The sequence below is a fragment of the Mustelus asterias genome, chromosome 12 (assembly GCF_964213995.1).
Source record: "Mustelus asterias chromosome 12, sMusAst1.hap1.1, whole genome shotgun sequence".
Classification (NCBI taxonomy): Eukaryota; Metazoa; Chordata; class Chondrichthyes; order Carcharhiniformes; family Triakidae; genus Mustelus; species Mustelus asterias.
Window position 1 is genome coordinate 65,824,864 of NC_135812.1, and position 22,712 is coordinate 65,847,575.

General features: G+C 45.9%; 1 protein-coding gene across 3 annotated transcripts in view; it reads left to right on the top strand.

The window, feature by feature from the left end:
• The window catches only part of LOC144501539 (putative uncharacterized protein MYH16), a 273,480-nt gene that overhangs the window by 171,884 nt on the left and 78,884 nt on the right, over nucleotides 1-22,712 (top strand). For all 3 annotated transcript variants that reach the window (XM_078225360.1, XM_078225362.1, XM_078225361.1), the window contains 3 exons: nucleotides 12,423-12,509; nucleotides 17,171-17,416; nucleotides 19,599-19,716. In XM_078225360.1, coding sequence (XP_078081486.1) covers nucleotides 12,423-12,509; nucleotides 17,171-17,416; nucleotides 19,599-19,716 — 451 coding nt within the window. The remainder of the gene's footprint in view (nucleotides 1-12,422; nucleotides 12,510-17,170; nucleotides 17,417-19,598; nucleotides 19,717-22,712) is intronic.

Consider the following 22,712-nt stretch of genomic DNA (forward strand, 5'->3'; position numbering starts at 1 on the left):
TATTGTGTGGAGAAAAAAAGAAAGGTGCTATCATCAGAATTAATTAAATTAAAGAGTATTCACAGACTGAGTTTTCCCATTCTCCCATCAATCAATCTTTACTGAAGGTTTATTTACTTATTTATTAGTCACAAATAGACTTACATTAACACTGCAATGAAGTTACTGTAAAAATCCCCTAGTTGCCACACTCCGGTACCTGTTTGGGTACACTGAGGGAGAATTTAGCATGGCCAATGCACCTAACCAGCACGTCTTTCGGTCTGGGAGGAAACCAGAGCACCCGGAGGAAACCCACGCAGGCGTGGGGAGAATGTGCAAACTCCGCACAATGACCCAAGCCGGGAATCGAACCCGGTTCCTGGTGCTGTGAGGCAGCAGTGCTAATCACTGTGCCACCGTGCAGGTGGTGCTTCAAGTGTCGGTTTTGCAACTGGATGTTAATCTGGTCATGTTTCTTGTCTGAATATGCAACGCTGTCAGGGTGAGCCTGGGGGATGATTTGAACCACAGGTGATCGTGTTAAACTGGGTAAAAGTAAGTCACTTAACACGATTGCAAAAGATCAAAATTTATCCTGGTGCATAAGACACCTGCTATCTGATTGGTGAGGCAAGTTGGCGGGGGGATGAAATTAGATTTGAATGGTCGGGCAGAATAGGTGACAGCGAAAGGGCAAAAACAGAAAATGCTGGAAAATCTCAGCAGGTCTGACAGCGTCTGTGGAGAGAGAATAGAGATAGCGTTTCAAAACAGGATGACCCTTCGTCAAAGTGGATAGTGAAGGGCATTCTGTGTAACAACCCCCCCCCCCAATTTTATTTTCTATAACGTCAGTATAAAACGAGATGGGGGGGGGGGGGGTGGTGGGTGTGGTAAAATAGGTTTCACATTTTCGAAAGCCAGTTTTACACTCAATGTCTCCCTTAACCAGCTGCATCCCTTTATACAAACACGGTCAGGTTTCAGGAACCTGCACTCAGACGTATGGAGTGAACTAAGGGAGGCGATTTTATTAATGTTAGCATAGGGTGCTAGTCTGAGCTATTTGACTTAAGGGCTTCTCGACGAAAGTGAAGCCCAAATCAGCTGGAGGCACATTTCCCAATATGAGCCTTTAAATGGGAAAAAGGCATCTGCAACTCAGTCTCCTGTAGCAGGAATTTCTTCTTGGCCTCCGTGTCTCGGGAGAATGTGTTTAATTTGATTTGATTTATTATTGTTATGTATATTGATTTACAGTGAAAAGTATTGTTTCTTGCGCGCTATACAGACACAGCATACTGTTCATAGATGAGCAAAGGAGAGAGTGCAGAATGTTGTGTTACAGTCATAGTGAGGGTGTAGGGAAAGATCAACGTAATGCGAGGTAGGTCCATTCAAATGTCTGATGCAGCAGGGAAGAAGCTGCTTCAGTCAGTTGGTACGTGTCCTCAGACTTTTGTGTCTTTTTTCCGATGCAAGAGAGTGTGGGCACGGTGCGGGGGGTCCTTAATTATGTTGGCTGCTTTTCTGAGGCGGCGGGAAGTGTAGACAGAGTTATTGGATGGGAGGCTGGTTTGAGTGATGGACTGGGATACATTCATGACCCTTTGTGGTTTCTTGCGTGTGCACATGCCAATGGGTCACTGGTTTGGCAGCATCACTGCTGCCTTCAGTGTTGTTTTGGTCACTGTGAGGTGACTATGGAGTGACCGCTCCATGGTGCGGGATCTGGGCGGGATGTATGGGAGTTTGGGGTTTCCCAAGCATCCTAACCCTGACCCCTCCCTTCAGGGCCTTGCTGGTGGGGTCCAAAGGAATGTAAAGCACAATGTTTGCGCCAGTTTGGTTGCAGGAACTGCCAGAACATGCCAAAAATGACAGGGTCGCCACTACCAGATTTTCTGTTAGGGTTCTCTCCCTTAGCCTGAGTTGGCCCCCCCCCCTCCCAAAAACGCCAACAGGATAGTGGGGCTCGTACCCCTGAGCAGGGACCTGAAACGGGTACTGTCAGCCGGAGACAGCTGAGCCCAGTGAAGGTCAGGTCGACACTCCCTGAAGCAGCTCCAGCTCACAGGAGGTTACCCGCTACCTTAACAGAAACTAGATATATTGTAGAAATAGTGCAACAACAACTGATATTTAAATAGAACCTTGAAGTAATGAAATGTCCCAAGGTGCTGCAGAGGAGCATTATCAAACAAAGTATGACACGGAGCCACGTAAGGTGATAGTATTCAAGTGACCACATATTTGATCAAAGTAGGTTTGGGAGTGCCTTAAGAGGACAGCAAGGTAACGAGGCAAAGGGGTGTAGGCAGGCAATGTCAAAGGTTTAGGGCCCAGGCAACTGAAGGTATATCCACTGATGGTGGAGCAGTCAAAATTGAGGAGGCACAAGAGGGCAGAATTAGAGGAGCACAGATAACTCAGAGCATTGTGGGGCTGGAAGAAATTACAGAGATAGGCAGTGGTGAGACCCTGGAGGGATTGAAAACAAGGATGGGAATTTTTAAATCAAGATGTTTCGTTGACCGAGAGTTTTAAGTAGGTCAGCGAGCACAGGAATAATAGGGGACCTGGATTTGCTGCAAGTTGAGACCTGGGCGGCAGGGTAGATTGATTGTAATTTTCCAAAAAATCCTTGAATTCTGGAGAAGTACCATTATTGTGATACCCCTGTTCAAAAAGAGAGGGAGGCAAAAGGCATGTAACTGTAGACCAATTGGCCTCACTTCTATTGTTGGTAAAAATGTTGGAATCTATTATTAAGGAAGTAAAGCAGCACATTTGGAAATTTTCTAGATGATAGAATGTAGGAGAGCAACCAGGAGTGCATTGCAATAGTCACATCTAGAGGTAATGAAAGCTTAAATGAGAATTTCAGGAGCAGGTGAACTGAGTAGGGCAGTATCATGGAAGTGGAAATAGGTGATCTTATTGATGGTCGAAAGCTCATTCTGGGATTAAAGTCACACCACGGTTGCAAACAGACTAGCTTCATCTCAGACTGTTGCCAGCGAGGGCGATGGAGTTGGTAGCGAGGGAATGGAGTTTATGGTGGAGAATGAAGATAGTGGCTTCAGTCCTCCAAATATTTAAGAGAGAAAAGTATAAAAGGACCTTTATGAAGTATCTGATTTGATTTTTTTCTCAGTTGGCATCTGTTGCCTAACATGCAATTTGAGGAATGTACACTGTACCCCATAATGAGCATTGGATATTTTAAGTTATCCTAAAAACTCTCATTAGAAAGAAACAATTTGCAATTATATAATGTCTTTCACAACCTCGGATTGGCCCAAAGAAAGGGAAATGTTGTTGCTTTCGTGGTTAGTCACTGTTTAGTTACACCTGTTGCTTCTGTGCAGTTATTATTCCTTGGGGTGGGGTTGCAGTGTTAAGTTAATCCCATCCTCTTCAGAACTTGAGGTTCATCCACTGCAGAGTGCCCTGTGGTGCCCCTCCCCACCCCCACCCCACATTGTTGTCATCTTTTGCACACCCGACCAATGAGTGTTGGCAGGTTGCCCAACTCTTGGATGGCATCAAAATGGATCCTGCACCTTCCAGCATGGATGACTGGTCAAAAATCAGGGCCAAGACAAAAGCCATGATTTTCTCTTCTTGCCTATTCATGCCACCCCAAATGCCATCTTGGAAGAACCACGACCAACTTTGTCCAGATGGATGATTGATCCTGAGACCTCTCTGCTCTGTGAGGTTTAGCGTCTCACCTTGTGGTACCTCAATTCACTGAGCAATCTAGGAATCTGATTAATTCTATTTGATTGTAACCAATTGAAGAAACCCTATTTTTGACAAGAACATGATGTTCAGTCAAGGAAAACTAAAGTTTGAGGAATGCATAAAAAGGCAGCTCGAGGCAGTTGTCGCCTCAGGATTTGTCCTGACACGAATTTTTTTTTTCTTGCTGAAAATGGTTAAGCAATCCAGTTAATTCCCTTCCCCTAAGATTTATGAGTCCTTTTACAAAAAAAATATATGTTTAGTGAATTAGCCAGAGGGAACGTCAGGAAGTCTTCTGTTTCTGTAATTACTCGCCCAGCAGCAACCCATCATTCATCAGATAATTGTAGCATAAGGTGTTAGCTAGTGTCTGATTATGACTTGGGAGGTAAGTTTCTAAGTGCTCATTGGTGGCGAGGAATCTTGAGATCATTTCCTTCTCTCCTACCTGCCTATGTACATTGGATGATTACAATGCCACATTGTCTTCCACTTTCTAATATGTACATTTTGGAATGGTGTTAAGACTCACTAGGAAGCTTTTATCAAACAGTTTATTTAAGAACACAGTTAAAATATAATAAAAAGAATTAGCATAGTTTTTACCAATTACAAGAATTAAATACGATACATTATAAACCTTAGCAGCTAGCTAGCTATTTATGTTGTTCCAAGTTAAACACCATCCCACAGATCTACACCCTTCCCCAGACTTGGCACAAAAACAAGTATGCACACATGATGGTGGATTGCCAGCTATTTTACACCTGCTGTGAATTGGTCCTTTGAATGTTGGATTAAATTTCTGACGTTTCCCAGTCCCAGAACTTTCAGCAAGCCTCTGGAGAGAGAGACAGAGACACTGCCTTCTTCCACCAGCTTCTAGCAGCAACTGCGAACCAGAACTAACTTGGAATGCTGTTACAAAAAAACCTGTCTCCAAGCATATCACCTGACCTATCAATCATCCTCAAATCAAGCTCCGCTCAGCCATCGTAAGGGACCATTAAACCTCAGAACACTGCATTAGTTCAGATTAATATCAACATGATATCAATTATACTGCTCTGGTAACAATAAAGGACACCGGCTACAGACAAAACAGTGCCGACAAAACATCCTGCAGAGAAACATGATTAAAATACAATATTTCTTAAAGGCACAGTATTGCCACAGATGGTAATGTTCCTCATTGTCGCTGGGAGATTGGGAGCCTGGCGATTGAAGCTCATGCATCAGGAGCGAGGGAGATCAGGGACTGGGATATTGGGGGTCAGGACAGAAGAGGCCAGGATCTGGGTGAGGTCAGGGGTTGGGAGATCGGACTTTGGGAGTTGGGGGAAGTGCCCACCAAATTGAGGTCATGGATCAGGAACCAGGGAAGTTGGGAGCCATGAAATCAGGGGTGATGGGTTAGGAGTGATTGAAGCCAGATGCCAGCAGATTGGGAGGCTTTGGGTTGGGAGCAGAGATATTGGGGCGCGTAGAGTAGAGCAGGTCAGCTTGGTAGAGGAAGCCATGGTCACTCGTTCTTTTAATGTGGAATCAGAACTCCTGCCTTTGGGGTGGTGTTTTTTAGTGGTCTCTTTAAGGAAGGCTGGTTTACCTCTTGTATGCTTAAGAAAACTGTAGTGTGTGCTGCAGTAATTCAGCAACCAGACTGACAAAGAGAGCGAAAAGAGATATTAGCTCCTATATTTGATTAAGCAGCTGGTCAAATGCCAATTTTGGACGACTAAAAGCCCACATAACCAGTGAGGAGCCCTAATGGGTCACAATGCATACATACATACACATGAGCACATCCACTGGATGTGCCCAGTATTATGAATATACTTCAGATGTCAATGTTATATCAGTGCATTTCCTAACTGTTCAAAGTTGACATTAAGTAAAAGGCAAATCATGCGATTACAGGTTGTATTTACAAAATGCCTGTCATATCAATCATGTAGCTCAGGGGACTTTTCCACTGTTTCCAATATCTTGGTGTTCAATGACTGGTGGGCCATAGACAGTGGCCTTTTCCTCACTGTACCTTTGTGGCAGCTGCTTCAAATGTTAGTGTATCCCTCTGCATATCGTCCTGTACCTTGGAATGTACCAGTCTGCAATACTAAGGCATCGACAGTTCTTTGCACTGGGCAGGCGAAAGAGTGTCTTTCACTGAGTTGATGGGGCATCCCTGGGAACAGCTTGTAGAGCCCTGCTTTGCAAAGGCATATTCCAGATGGGCTTGGGTGATGGTCTCTTCTCCATGGCAACTGCCTTGAGGGAAGCTTGGGGAGGGGGTGAGACTCTAGGCAAGCTGAAAGGATTGATGGGGAGGGATTTTATCACCACCATCCAAGCTTTGCCTTTGTGCTTATTAGAAAGTTCTGGTGAAGAGGCATTCTGCTAAATGACTTTGACAATCTGCTCAGGGAGCCAACAATTTATAGTGTGTGATTGGCGAATTGTTCCCTCTACAATTGGTACTCTTTTGAATTTTATCCTGATGAGTGCAAGACTTAAAGCTTTGACAGCATGTGTCTTATGGACAATGTGTTCATTAAGGTCTTGTTCTGAAATGTGTAAGCCTGTATGATTGGTTTGTAGGATATCCATTAAGATATTTGGGGTGGCACGGTGGCACAGTGGTTAGCACTGCTGCCTCACAACTCCAGGGACCCAGGTTCGATTCCTGGCTTGGGTCACTGTCTGTGTGGAGTTTGCACATTCTCCCCGTGTCTGCGTGGGTTTCCTCTGGGTGCTCCGATTTCCTCCCACAGTCCAAAGATGTGTGGGTTAGGTGGATTGGCCAGGCTAAATTGTCCCTTAGTATTGGGGGGACTAGCTAGGGTAAATGCACCGGGTTATGGGGATAGGGCCCAGTGGGATTGTGGTCAGTGCAGACTTGATGAGCCAAATGGCGGCCTCCTGCACTGTAGGATTCTATGCTTCTATGAAGATTCAACACGATCCTCATACTGATTGTGATGAAGTTACCATGTACACATCTGAGTTACTGTAAAATGGTATTCGGTGCGCAGCTACAGGAGTGTCAGTATAATAACAGGGTCAGAACCTTTAGAACTCTGAAAAGGCAGTGGAAGCAGAGTCTTTGAATATTTTTAAGGCAAGGGGTAGATAGATTCTTGATAAGCAATAGTGAAGGTGTGGGTGGGAATATGGAGTTAAGGTTACAATCAGAACACCCAGTGATACCCTGACAACCACCTTATTCAACGGTCACTTAGCTTTTCAAAACAAAGTCCTACCATCACTCCAAACCAAAAACATATAAACTTGCACTCAAGCATTTTATTATGACATGTGAAGTTTGGAGCACCTTTTGTACTTCCCTTTCATTCGCTGCCTGATTCCAAACTATGATTTGGAACACCTCTGTGCTGGTGTGAATGTTGCCTTCCAAAACGTGCCGAACTCCATCAAAATTGCAGGAAGGTCTGAAATTCCCACTTCCGCAATGTTGCCAACAGCATAGAAACTAGAAACAGGGGTAGGCCATTCGCCCCTTCGAGCCTGCCCCACCCTTCATCTTGATCATGGCTGATCATCGAATTCAATATCCTGATTCCCCCCTTCCCACATCCCTTGATCCCTTTAGCCCAAAGAGCTATATCTAATTTCTTCTTGAAATCAGACGATATTTTGGTGTCAACCACTTTCTGTGGTAGTGAATTCCACACATTCACCACCCTTTGGGTGAAGAAATTTCTCCTCACCTCAGTTCTAAAAGGTTTACCCCTTATCCTCAAACTATGACCCCTAGTTCTGGACTCCCCCCACCATTGGGAGCATTCTTTCTGAATCTACCCTGTCTAACCCTGTTAGAATTTTATAAGTTTCTAAGAGATCCCCTCTCACTCTTCTAAACTCCAGTGAATGTAATCCTAACCGTCTTAGTCTCTCTTCGTATGACAGACCTGCCATCCCAGGAATCAGCCTGGTAAAACTTCGCTGTACTCCCTCTATAGCGAGGACAACCTTCCTCAGATTAGGGCACCAAAACTGCACACATTACTCCAGGAGTAACCTCACCAACACCCTATACAATTGCAGCAAAACATCCCCATCTCTATACTCAAATTTTCTTGCTATGAAGGCCAACATACCATTTACCTTCTTTATTGCCTGCTGTACCAATGCGTTTACTTTCAGCGACTGATGCATGAAGACCCAAGGTCTCATTGAGTATCCACCTCTCTCAATTTACATCCATTCAATAATAATCTGTTTTCCTATTATTGCCACCAAAGTGAATAACCTCACATTTAACCACATTAAACTGGATGTGCCATGCCAATGCTCACACACTCAGCCTGCCCAAATCATGCTGAAGTATCTCTGCATTCTCCTCACAGCTCACCCTCCCACCCAACTTTGTATCAACTGCAAATTTGGAGATAATACATTCAATTCCCTCATCCAAATCATTAATATATAATGTGAACAGTTGGGGTCCTAGCACAGATCCCTGCGGAATCCCACTAGTCACTGACTGCCAATCAGAAAAAGACCAACTTATACCAACTCTTTGCTTCCTATCTGCTAACCAGCTTTCTATTCATCTCAAGACATTACCTGCAATCCCATGTGCTTTAACTTTACATTGTAGTCTGTTATATGAGAGCTTGTCAAAAGCCTTCTGAAAGTCTGAATAAAGCACATCCACTGGTTCTCCTCGATCAACTCTACGAGCTACATCCTCAAAAAATTCTAATAGATTCATTAAGCATGATTTCCCTTTTGAAATCCATGCTGACTTTGTCTGATTATACCACTGCCCTCCAAATGCTGAGTTCTGAAATCCTTGATAATGGACTCTAGCAACTTCCCCAGTACCAGTGTTAAGCTCACTGGTCTTCTCTGTTTTCTCTCCACCTCCCTTTTTGAATAGCGGGCTTACGTTAGCTGCCCTCCAATCTGTAGGAACTATTCTAGTGTCCAAAGGATTTTGGAAAATAATCACCAATGGATCTACTATTTTCAGGGCCACTTCCTTCAGTATTCTGGGATGAAGATTATCAGGACCTGGAGATTTATCCACCTTCAATCCCATCAATTTCCCCAAAACCATTTCTCGACTAATGCTGATTTCCTTCAGCTCCTCACTAAAACGTGTTTCTCTCAGCACTTCTGGTACATTATTCATGTCTTCCTTTGTGAACACAGTAAAGAATTTTAACAACAGGTTAAAGTCCAACAGGTTTATTTGGTAGCAAATGCCATTTGCTTTCGGAGCGCTGCTCCTTCGTCAGATGGAGTGGAAATCTGCTCTCAAACAGGGCACAGAGGCACAAAGTTACACTGTAACTTGATTTTGTGTCTCTGTGCCCTGTTTGAGAGCAGATTTCCACTCCATCTGACGAAGGAGCAGCGCTCCGAAAGCTAATGGCATTTGCTACCAAATAAACTTGTTGGACTTTAACCTGGTGTTGTTAAAACTCTTACTGTGTTTACCCCAGCCCAATGCCGGCATCTCCACACATCATGACTTCCTTTGTGAAGACAGAAGCAAAGTACAAATTTAATTCCTCAGCCATTTCTATGTTCCCCATTATGAATTCTCCCATTTCTGACTGTAAAGGGCCTACATTCATTTTTCTCAATCTTTTTCTCTTTACATATCTATACAAACTTTTACAGTCAGGGTTTATGTTCCCCGCTAGCTTACTTTCATACTCCATTTTTCCCTTCTTAATCAATTTCTTGGTCCTCCTTTGCTGAATTTTAAACTGCTCCCAATCCTCAGGCCTATTACTTTTTCTTGCCAATTTGTATGCTTCTTCTTCTTGGGCGACACGGTAGCACAGTGGTTAGCACTGCTGCTTCACAGCTCCAGGGACCTGGGTTCGATTCCCAGCTTGGGTCACTGTCTGTGTGGAGTTTGCACATTCTCCTCGTGTCTGCATGGGTTTCCTTCGGGTGCTCCGGTTTCCTCCCACAGTCCAAAGATGTGCGAGTTAGGTTGATTGGCCATGCTAAAAATTGTCCCTAGTGTCCTGAGATGCGTAGGTTAGAGGGATTAGCGGGTAAAATATGTAGGGATATGGGGGTAGGGCATGGGTGGGATTGTTGTCGGTGCAGACTCGATGGGCCAAATGGCCTCTTTCTGCACTGTAGGGTTTCTATGATTCCTTGAATCTGATACTATCTCTAATTTCCCTTGTAAGCCATGGTTTGGCCACAATTCCCTTACCACTCTTGTGCCAAACAGGAATAAACAACTTCTGGAATTCATCTATTCATTCTTTAAATGCCATTGCCTGTCCACTGTCTTCCCTTTCAGCAATGTTTCCCAGTCCATCATGGCCAATTCATGCCTCATACCATCATAGTTACCTTCATTGAGATTCATGACCCTGGTCTCAGAATCAACCACATCATTATCTACCTTGACACAGAATTCTACCGTATTATGGTCACTCATTCCCAAGGGTTTTCTCACAACTAGATTGCCAACTAATCCTTTTTCATTGCCCAACACCCAGTCCAATGTGGCCTGCTCCCTTGTTGGTTCTTCAACTCCAGAAGACCACCCCATATGCACTCCAGAAATTGTACTGTGACAACATGTGGCTCCCTTATCTCACACCTCCGAAAATTGCCACGCAGGGCACAGGGAGGTTGGGAATCCCTGATGGGGCCCTGCCTGGCATTTTTAAAGCCTGCCTGATGTACTTTGGCTTGATAAGGGGTGGGCGAATCAGCCCATAGCACAATGTTATAGGAAGACCTCAGTGACATTGTACCCATAGTACTGACTGTCACTGTGATAATTATCTTGCCTTGTCCTCTGTCACACTTCCTCTCTGCGAAGAAGTGGAGGATATGCTTCTTCCAGTGTGCCAACAACGCCAGCAGGCCTTACCAATTAACACGCCTCCAGAGTTACGAGGCGCTACGCGCTAAGCAATGCACAACAAAATGCCACATGGCTTAAATCAGTCATTTGAATGGTGTTTGATTTTATTCAGTTACTGTGTTAAATGGTATCACAGTAAATATTTTACACCAGTGAAGTAAAATAGCTGTGGTTTAAAAAAATTAATCCCTGATTAGGAGCTGAATGGTGCATAACAGATCACCAGCCAGTGAGTTCCTGACCAACTTCTCCTTGAAGCATGATCAGATAGAGTGTGCATTTGAATTTATAACACCTGTACATTTGCTGTAATTTAACACAATCCTCACTTTATAGAAACGAAAACTCTTAAAGTTTAAAGTTTATTTATTAGTGTCACAGGTAGGCTTACATTAATACCGCAATGAAGTTACTGTGAAAACCCCCTAGTCACCACACTCCAGCGCCTGTTCGGCTATACTGAGGGAGAATTGAGCATAGCTAATCCACATAACCAGCACGCCTTTCAGACTGAGAGAGGAAAGCGGAGCACCCAGAGGAAACCCACGCAAACACGGGGAGAACGTGCAGACTCCACATAGACAGTGACCCAAGCCAGGAATCGAACTCGGGTCCCTGGCGCTGTGAGGCAGCAGTGCTAACCACTGTGCCACTGTTCTGCCATCTTTTCCATGTGTCTGGGCCACACACATGCGCCTCCTCCCTCCCTTAGTCCTCTCTCCTACAACTGAAAGGCAGATTAAATCTAAACTTCTCATCAACTGATCACCCATTTGCATCAAGTCTTTTCATCCCTGGCACCCAAACCTCCTCAACCTGGGTTTTTCAAATTTGAAACAACAAAACATTTTGTCACAAATGCCCATAAAAGCCCTGACCTATGAACACTGAATGAATCGAATGTATTGAAGCTAAAAACTTGCCAGTGTTTCCATATTTAAGGAATGATGTACTGCCACTGGAAGAACGTGTAACTGGTGTTATCAGCAAGTTTGCAGATGACACGAAGATGGCTGGACTTGCGGAAGCGATGAACATTGTCAGACAATACAGCAGGATATAGATAGGCTGGAAAATTGGGCGGAGAAATGGCAGATGGAATTTAATCCAGATAAATGCGAAGTGATGCATTTTGGAAGAACTAATGTAGGGGGGAGTTATACAATAAATGGCAGAGCCATCAAGAGGATAGAAACACAGAGAGACCTAGGTGTGCAAGTCCACAAATCCTTGAAGGTGGCAGCACAGGTGGAGAAGGTGGTGAAGAAGGCATATGGTATGCTTGCCTTTATAGGACGGGATATAGAGTATAAAAGCTGGAGTCTGATATTGCGGCTGTATAGAATGCTGGTTAGGCCACAGTTGGAGTACTGCGTCCGGTTCTGGTCGCCGCACAACCAGAAGGACATGGAGGCTTTAGAGAGAGTGCAGAGAAGGTTTACCAGGATGTTGCCTGGTATGGAGGGTCTTAGCTATGAGGAGAGATTGGGTAGAGTGGGCTTGTTCTCCCTGGAAAGACGGAGAAGGAGCGGCACAAGTTTGGAGGGCTGAATGGCCTGTTTCCTGCGCATGCAAAAGGGTTGCAAATTCTCTAGCCCAGAGAGTTGTGGATGCTCCATCATTGGATACATTTAAGACTGGGGTAGGCATTTTTGGAGTCTCGGGGAATTAAGGGATATGGGGAAGTGGGTAGGAAAAGTGGAGTTGAAGCCCAAGATCGGCCATGATTGTACTGAATGACAGAGCAGGCTCGATGGGCGATATGGTCTACTCCTACCCCTATTTCTTGTGTTATGAAATATACCTCCCATGTTCACAGGTTGAGAAGCAGCGAACTGATCTTACCAGGGAACTAGAGGATCTGACTGATAAGTTGGAGGAAGCTGGTGGAGCAACCGCATCCCAGGTAATAATTCATTGCTACTTTTATTGGCTGCTCACAATATTGTCTAATGCTGATTTTAATTCAACAAGAAGTATTCAGATACTACTACTTATAGGACATTTTCCCAGAACCTGTGAGGGAAGGATTGCTAGACAGACATAGAACCACAAAATCCATAAAGCGCAGAAGGAGGCCATGTGGCCCACAGAATCTGAACCAACCCACCAAAGAGTATCTTACCCAAGACCCCTCCCCCACACTATGCCTGTAACCCTGCGCATTTAGCATGGCCAATCCACCTAACCTGCACATCTTTGGAATGTGTGAGGAGACCAGAATACCCGGAGGAAACCCACGAGATACAGGGAGAACGTGCAAATTCCACACAAGTGACCACCAAAGACTGGAATCGTACCTTGGTCCCTGGTGCTGTGAGGTAGCAGTGTTGGCCACTGTGCCACCATGCAGCCCTTTCAACATGTTGGTGTGCATTTGTATTGTTGGGCATTGCTTGCAAAATTGTAGACAGTTTATTTTTAAATTGATTAATGACCTTTCTACAGGAGACATCTTAGTGCTGTTTACTGAGTCACTGATACATTGCAACTGGACAAACTCTCTGCTCAGTTAATATATTCTGATTCCTAACGTAGTGGTTACCAGAAAAATACAAAAATCCCTCTTTGCAATTCATTCCCTCACTATAATGGGTGGCACAGCAGTTAGCACTGCTGCCTCACAGCTCCAGGAACCCCAGTTCGATTCCGGCCTCGGATGACTGTGTGGAGTTTGCACGTTTTCCCCATGTCTGAGTGGGTTTCCTCTGGGTGCTCCGGTTTCCTCCCATAGTCCAACGATGTGCGGGTTAGATGCATAGGCCATGCTCAATTGACCCTTAGTGTTCTGGGATGTGTAGGTTACAGGGATTAGCGGGGTAAATATGTGGGGTTACGGGAATAAGGCCCAGGTGGGATTGTTGTCGGTACAGACTTGATGGTCTAAATGGCCTCCTGTTGCACTGTAGGGATTCAATGATGATAGTATGATGATAATCATCTTCTCATATGTTTCCTAAAAGCCAACGTTATTCACTGACGTGGCATTTTTCTTGGAATCACTTCTTGGAATTTGGAATCACTTCTTGGGCTCAAAGGTGAAGGAATTTTGCAATGTGTGTTGAATGAAATGAAACATATGATGATGTTAGCCATTATCACTGATCCTCGCTGACCAATCTGTCTTCCAGGTGGGGAATAAAGAGCATTCAATATTCTGTTCTTCCAATAGAATGTTCAATGTGAATCAAACAAAATTCCTTCAGTTTGTGGGAAATCAGGGTCATCATGTCGACAGATTTGCATGCCTGTCAGGAATGTTTCACTGAACTCCCAAAGGGTTGAGGGAATAAATGCCACCCAAGCATTTGGTACCAAATCATACCGACATGAAGGATTCTGGGTTGCTCTTTTGATCTCGTTGGTGAATTGCTTGATTCCATTAATTGGGCCGGATTTTCTCCCACCCCCACCGCGGCGCGTTTGCCAGCGGAGAAGAGGGCTCACCACTGGCTGTCGGTGGAATCCTCCAGTTCCGTCGAAGTCTACGCTGTTTTGTGTGGTTCGCCCATCCCGCCATGCCAGGGGAACGGGAGTGGTTGCCTTTGGCTGGACTGGAAGATTCCACTGGCAGGTAGGACTGGAAAATCCCACCCCCTTGTATCACCCTCAGTGCCCTGGGGTGGGGAAGTAGGGAAAAATCATGCCAGCCTCTTGCTGCTGATAGCTCTGTTGGGGAGTGGACAGCTGTGGTTCAGTTGTGATCCTTGATCAGGTAACCTCCAGACATTCCCTATCCGGGTAAGTAGACTGGCCACAGGCACAAGGAGCTGGGGGCTTGTGGAACCAACCCACCCAAACATAAATTCCCATCAAGGGTCTACACTTTTTGGGGAGCAGAGGAGATAGTATGGAAATTCTGAGACAATCCTAAAAATTGAGGAATGGGTGGGGTTCATTGGCCGACAACCTGCCACCTCGCCTGCCCTAATTCCGGGTCGGGCGCGATTCCCAGAACGGAAAACTCCATTGGCCTCGGGCAAGATTTTACGATCTCGCCTGAGCGAGGCCATAAAATCCCACCCATTATTCTGTTTGAGCCTTGTATGTCAATTTCCCACGGGGGAATGTGAGTTTGAGACGCTTTGAGCAAGTTACAGTAAACTAGTGGGAATGGAGGTGACATTGTTAAGTTTTAGAAAATTACCACTGGAACGAGAAGACATTTTAAGTAGTTTTAAGTTTCATGTTTTTTTATTGCTTTGCTATCTGGATAATGAGAAATAATAGTGAAGGTGTAATAAGTCTTCGGAGGCAGAAGTCCTTTCACCAAAATCCCTTTGTTTACAAACTCTAACAACAGCACACAGAATGCGAGTAGCAGCCGTCTATCTCCGGGGGTGTCAGAGGAACTGACATTCCGGTTAAGTACAAGGCAAAGACTCCCTGATTGGCCTATCAATTGGATCCTTAATCAAGGAGTTCGTACTCCAATGGGCCAATCGCAATGGCCTGATTGAAGTCATTACAAAGGGAAGAAAGGTGTTCCTCTGGATTTCCTGATTGATATTGTTGTTGATAATGTAAAACAGAGATGAGAAAATCAGCAGATGTTTTGTATCTTTCTCTTTTTTTTCCAAATAAAACCATTAGACATAGAAGCAGATTTCAGCCCATCGAGTCCAGTCTGCCATTAGATGCGATCATGACTGATCTGATGGGATAATCCTCAACTCCACTTTCCCATTTTATCCTCATAATTCTTGATTCCCTTACTGCCTATCTCATCCTTGAATATACTAACGACCCAGCCTCCATAGCGCTCTCTGGTAAAGAATTCCACAGATTCACTACCCTCTGAGAGAAGAAATTCCTCCTCATCTGTCAAATGGGCAACCCCTTACTCTGAGATTATGTCCTTTGGTACTAGATTATCCCACCAGGGGAAACCAACCTCTCAGCATCCACCCCGTCAAGCCCCCTGCGAATCTTACGTGTGGGATATTCCAGCCGCACTCACCCCAAAACCAGAGAATCCCACCCATGGACCTTTGCATGTTCTGCCCCCCACTCCCCCTCCCCCGCCTGCTACAATTCCCATGGTGGGCGGGATGGGAAAATTCCCCCCTCAATGTCTCAATAAGTCACCTCACATTCTTTTAAACACCAATGAATACAGGCTCAACCTCTCCTCCAGAAAATTCCTCCATACCTGGGATTAACCTAGTTTGATGCAGTAGACAGGGACTTTTTTAAACACAGCGAGTTGTTATGATCTGGAATTCACTGTCTGAAAGGCTGTTGAAAGCAGATTCAATTGCACTTTTCAGAACAGAATTCGATATATAATTGAAAAGGAAAATTTGCAGGGTAAGTGGGAACATGGGGCAGAGTGGGGCTAATTGGATGGTCTTTTGAAGAGCAGGCACAGGCATACTGGGCTGAATGGCCTACTGTTTTTTGAGGTTCTCTGATAAATAACATCTGAGTCTGTAAGAGGAAGCTCCAGCAAATATGGAGATTGACGCTGCTTGTGAGGGAGCGGAAGCCGTTGTGTGGGTTTTCCATCCAGCGAACGTTAGGTTCAAATGAGCCACAAAGATCACAAAGTGAAAATGAAAAGATTTGTAAAATATGCTGGTGACACGCTAATAGTTAATTTACACTATTGTACAAAGTCAAATCTATCCTTCTGAACTCTTTGACCATCAATGTTATAAAACAGACCAATGGTTCGTCTTCCTCTTATAACAACAGCTTGCATTTATATAGTACTCAAAATGTGACATGAGTATTGTCAATCATAGAATCCCTACAATGCAGAAGGGGGTCATTCGGCCCATCGAGCCTGCACCAACTCTCCGACAGAGCATCCCACCCAGGCTCTATTCCCATAACCCCACATATTTACCCCGCTAATCCCGCTAACTTGCATATCTTTGGACTAAGGAGCAATTTAGCATGACCAAACCCACCTAACCTACGCAGCTTCGATCATGGCTGATCAGATTGCGACCTCAACTTCATTTTCCTACCCCCGATACCCTTTGACTCCCTTGTCAATAAAGAATCTATCCAACTCAGCCCAAAAAATATTCAAATTTAAGTTTATTTATTAGTGTCACAAGCAGATTTACATTAACACTGCAATGAAGTTACTGTGAAAATCCCCTAGTCGCCACATTCCGGTGTCTGTTCGGGTACACTGAGGTGGAATTTAGCGTGGCCAATGCACCTAACCAGCGCGTCTTTCGGACTGTGGGAGGAAACCAGAGCACCCGGAGGAAACCTACGCAGACATGGAGAGAACGTGCAAACTCCACAATCACCCAAGGTTGGAATCGAACCTGGGTCCCTGGCTCTGTGAGGCAGCAGTGCTAATCACTGTGCCAGCGTGCACAATAACAATGTTAACAGAGTCTTTGCAAGCACAAAGGGTGAGTAATTTCACACTGCTTGCACTTGCAGATTCTATCTATCCATTTTAACATTACTCTGAGCTGCAGCCTGAACTTTATAAGACGCTGCTGAAAATCATGAATAGCAAGGTCGTAAAGACAGAGCCGCTTTTTAAGGGCAAGCTGTGACTCCTCACACTTAGATTGTTTTTTTATCTTTCTCTTGGAGATGGAAATGAATAAGAAGAGGGAGTCAGAGCTGCTGCGACTGAGGCGGGAGCTGGAGGAGGCCACCCTGCAGTCAGAGTCCACGGCTGCAGCCCTACGTAAGAAGCACGGGGATACGGTGGTGGAAATAACGGAGCAGTACGAGAACCTGCAGAGAGTACGACTGAAAACAGAGAAGGAAAAGCAAAGCATGAAACTGGAAATAGATAGCATGACCCTCACCATCGACAGCCTCCAAAAAGCCAAGGTATTGCTGTTGCTCATTTAAAAATTATTGTAATTCCAAATATATTTTTCCTGATTGTAAACAGTACAGCTGGAGAACACAATGCACTGACCTGGAGTACACAGTGCACTGGGAACTTGTCATTCTCCTGCTTCCCCCCCTCGGACATCACCCCTCACCTCGATTGCTGCCCCGATCGTGCCCCCACATCAGGCCCCCCACCCCTCTCCTCGATGCCACCATTCATCCCCCACCTCCCCTCCCTCCAGTCGATCCACGGTCCCGGTGATCCTCTACTGCAGAGTGTGCAGTCACCATGCACTGCCTCTCATTCAGACTCCTCCCATTAAGCCCCACCCCTTTACCTTAAGCCCCGGCTTTCAGTGCCAAGGTGCCAACAGGGCTAGTGCCAGAGTCCCAGGCTGGCAGTGTGAGGCTGACACTGCCCAAGGGGCACTGCCCACCTCTGCCCCTGACCATCCGAGGGGCCTCAATGACCTGCGGTCCCAAAGGCGAGACCATCACATCAGGTGCCCATTGTTGGTCACCAGTGAGGACCTCCACCGATGAGTCCGTTCAGGCAAGTGAGCCCAGGCGATTGTGTTCCAGTCTCACTAATAATAGATTCTAAACATTTAAATCAGCCTCCCACCCTTCCCGGCTTGACAGGGTTGGTAATATCACGAGGGGCAAAAACTGGGTGTGAACCTGGTTTTTCGCCTCTCTTGCGATCTTACCAGCTCACCACACTCATTGACCAGCAGGGTGAGCCAATAAGATCACCCCCATTGTCTCCACAGCAAGCAGACTCTATTTAAAAAGAGCCTTTACAAGCACATTTACTTGTGGTGGTGGGAGATGGGGATGTCGGCGATGGCTGTTTGGGTGAGGGATTGGGGGGAGGTGTCTGATGTCCGGGGGGAGGGTCTGATGTTTGGGGAGGAGTAGTGATGCTGGCATTGACTCTGGAGAAAAACATGCTGTTTTTCACGCTGGAACCAGGGTCTGTATAAACTACAGCAAACAGACTATTTAAACCAAGGCCAGAACTTTCCGTCCATTCTCGTCAGTGGGATCTTCTGATCTTTCCAATGGCGCATCACTGTCGCAGGTTTCCTGGCAGAGTGGGCTGGATTCAATTGGATTGAATCAGTGGAATCAGAAAACCCTACCAGCGGCCAATGACGGGCCATCTCCCACCACCATGAAACAGGCCGCGGGGAAGGCCAGAGAGCCTTGCCCAGGAGTCTTTCCAAATGACAGCAAAGTCGATTTCAACAGGGTCTCTAAAACCAAGGCAAAGATTCTCCTGACAAAAGCAGAATTATTTCTCCTTCAAAATGCAGTGAGTGGAGGACAGCTACATAATATGAATTATGTATATAAAAGCAATGCTGGTCACGACAGCAGACTGGGCTCAAGATGTGATTGACAGGGGAGCTGGCCAATCGCCAGCATTCATGCTGGCATGTGTGAGGTAGCTATACGCAGTCTTAGTAATTTATACTAACAATGAATTGCTGAAAGAACAAAAGAGCCCAGTCTTAAAATCAGAACCTGGCCATTCAGGAGTCAAGCCGGGAAAATCTTTTCATGCATCGGGCAGTGGAAATTCTAAAATATGTTTAAAAATATCGGTGCAAAGGGGAACCCCCCCATCTGCACAATTTTTCTGACTTCCAAAATGCACGCCTGACCCATGTGTGACTTTTTCCAGGATTATTGTCTTTTCACACACAGGCCACGCTTGCTCCAAGACTGGAAAATCCCGCCCGAAGTCAGTGGACCTTTGCATGATCCGTGTCCCACCTGCTACGATTCCCGTGGCGGGCGGGGTGGGAAAATTCCAGCCAGGGTTCGGGCATTATGCAAACTGTGATGGAGAGTGGGTGGAGTGGGGGTATGGAGGTGGGCTGGGTAGAATGACCTGCCTTTGTTCCCGGAGACAACAGCTCAGCTCCCAGCATCATTTAAACCCCTCACGCCTCAGCCCCTCAGTTTGACCGTGTATGTTTGCCCTCAGCCTTAACATTTTTCACCTCTGTGACAAAGACACCAGAAATATGAATTTAGATATCTTCGCTTCATCTTTGTTCCTCTCTCAAATATCATGTGATACGTGTGTGACGCTATCTGCCACAAAAAACTGCTGCGTGCTAATTCTAGCCGGCCCCTGAGGATTTCTGTGTTGTCCTGTGACCAGGTGGCCAATGACGCACAGATCCGCAAGCTGGAAGACTTGTTATCGGAAGCCACTTCCAGGAATGAAGAGATGCAGCGGTCCCTCACCGAGCAGAACCTGGGCAAAACAAGACTAACAGGTAATGCTTTCCTTTTCCCATACAAGGTTCATTCTATTGGCAGAATGTTCAGAGGACACGTTAGTGGTCTGTACTTTTTGCTGTGGCATTAGGGCAGCACAGTGGTACAATAATTAGCACTGCTACACCTCACAGCACCAGGTCTCTGGGTCCAATTCCGGCCTTGTGTCACTGTCTGTGCGGAGTCTGCGCATTCTCCCTGTGTCTGCGTGGGTTTCCTCCGGGGGCTCCAGTTTCTTCGCACACTCCTAAGATGTGCAAGTTAGGTGGATTGGCCATGCTAAATTACCCCTTAGTGTTCCAAGATGTGTAGGTTAGGTGGATTCGCCATGGTAAATTAGCCACGGTATAAGGGGATTAGGCGTGGGGTGGACCAGAGTAAAATGCTCATTTGGAGAGTTGGTGCAGACTCGATGGGTCGAATGGCCTCCTCCTGCACCAGAGGGATTCTAAGATGTTGTACAAACATGGTGGAAGGATTAGAGGGACGTGCAGAAAAACCTCTTCACCCAGAGAGTGGTGTGTGTTGTAATTCACTGCCTAAATTGGTGGTGGAGACAGAGTACCCTCAACTTATTTAAAAGGTACCTGGATCTGCACCTACAGTGCTGGTACCTGGATCTGCACCTACAGTGCTGGTACTTGGATCTGCTCCTACAGTGCTGGTACATGGATCTGCACCTACAGTGCTGGTACATGGATCTGCTCCTACAGTGCTGGTACATGGATCTGCTCCTACAGTGCTGGTACCTGGATCTGCTCCTACAGTGCTGTAACCCGGATCTGCTCCTACAGTGCTGGTACCTGGATCTGCACCTACAGCGCTGTAACCCGGATCTGCTCCTACAGTGCTGGTACCTGGATCTGCTCCTACAGTGCTGGTACGTGGATCTGCTCCTACAGTGCTGGTACATGGATCTGCTCCTACAGTGCTGGTACCTGGATCCGCTCCTACAGTGCTGGTACCTGGATCCGCTCCTACAGTGCTGGTACCTGGATCCGCTCCTACAGTGCTGGTACCTGGATCCGCTCCTACAGTGCAGGTACCTGGATCCGCTCAACAGTGCTGGAACCTGGATCTGCAATTACAGTGCTGGTACCTGGATCTGCTCCTACAGTGCTGGTACCTGGATCTGCTCGAACAGTGCTGGTACCTGGATCTGCTCCTACAGTGCTGGTACCTGGATCTCCTCCTACAGCGCTGGTACCTGGATCTCCTCCTACAGTGCTGGTACCTGGATCTCCTCCTACAGCGCTGGTACCTGGATCTCCTCCTACAGTGCTGGTACCTGGATCTGCTCCTACAGTGCTGGTACCTGGATCTGCTCCTACAGTGCTGTAACCTGGATCTCCTCCTACAGCGCTGGTACCTGGATCTCCTCCTACAGTGCTGGAACCTGGATTTGCTCCTACAGCGCTGGTACCTGGATCTGCTCCTACAGTGCTGTAACCTGGATCTGCTTCTACAGCGCTGGTACCTGGATCCGCACCTACAGCGCTGGTACCTGGATCTGCTCCTACAGTGCTGGTACCTGGATCCGCACCTACAGTGCTGGTACCTGGATCTGCTCCTACAGTGCTGTAACCTGGTGGTTATCAATTCTCATTGATGTCACCACATGCTGGCAGGAATTCTCCGGTTGATCATGCCAGCTGCCGGCGGAGAAAAATGCCAGGTCAATTTAGGGTAATAAAAATTCGAGGGAATTCCTCTCCAACCTATCTCAGCCATCAAACATGGTACAGGTGTTCACCCTAGTTCTGAATGTCAGCTGGAATACTGTGTCCCATTCTGGGCATCACACTTGTGAAGGAATTAGAGAGGTTGCAGAAAAGATTCACAAGAATGGCCCACGGGATGAGGAGCTTGAGTTACGAGACAGATTGGGGAAGTTGGGACTGTTTCCCTTGGAGAAGAGATGGTTGAGAGGAGAGTTGATAGAAGTGTTCAAAATCATGAGAGGACAAGACAGAGCAGATAGGGAGAAGCAGTTCCTGTTGGTGGAAGGATCGTGAAAAAGAAGTCAAAATTTTAAGGTAATTGGGAAAAGAAGCAATGAAGAGAAGGGAAGGGACTTGGAGCTGGAAAGCGCTGCCTCAGAACATAGTGGAGGGAGGTTCAGTTGAAGCATTCAAGAGGATATTGGATTGTGATCTGAAAAGGGCAATGGTGCGCAGAGGAACCAGGTGAATGACACTCGGTAAATTGATTGTTCAGAGAGCCGGTACACATACGATGGGCTGAGTGGCCTCTTTCTGTGCAGTTGTAACTCTGTGAATTCCCCCCAGTACTGACCTCTTGTAAGAGGATGATGCCTGCCACAGCCTGAAACAGCTCTTGCCAGTTAAACAATTTGGGGTCGAGTTAAAACTTAGGACACTGTTGGGATGGCGCGATGAAAATGCCTCGAATTTGCTGTGCTTAAGATACAATTCCAGTTCTTGATAAAAATAATTTGCATACGCACAAAAGTAAAATCTTCAACCACCTATCACGGAGAAAATGTTGAAAGCTGTTATAAAGGTGTTACAGCAGAGCACTTTGAAAAATTCAAGGCAATCAGGCAGAGTCAACATGGTTTTGTGAAAGGGAAATCCTATTTAACCAGTTTATTGGAGTTCTTTGAAGGAGCGACATGTGCAGTGGTTAAAGGGGAACCAATGGATGTTCTGTACTTCGATTTCTAGGTGGCATTTGATAAAATGCCACATCAAAGATTATTGTGTAAAATAAAAGCTTATGGTGTAGTGTGTAAAATATTGACATAGAATGGCTAGCGAATAGGAACAAAAGGGTGGGCATAAATGGGTCTGTTTTCTGATTGGCAGGATGTACAAATGGTGTGTCATAGTGAGCAGTGCTGGGGGTCACAGCTTATTACAATTTATGTAAATGACATGGATGAAGGCACAGATGCTATGGCTGCTTGATTTGTTCATGATACAAAGATCGGTAGGAAGGTAAGTTGTAAAGAGTACATAAGCAGTATTGGTAG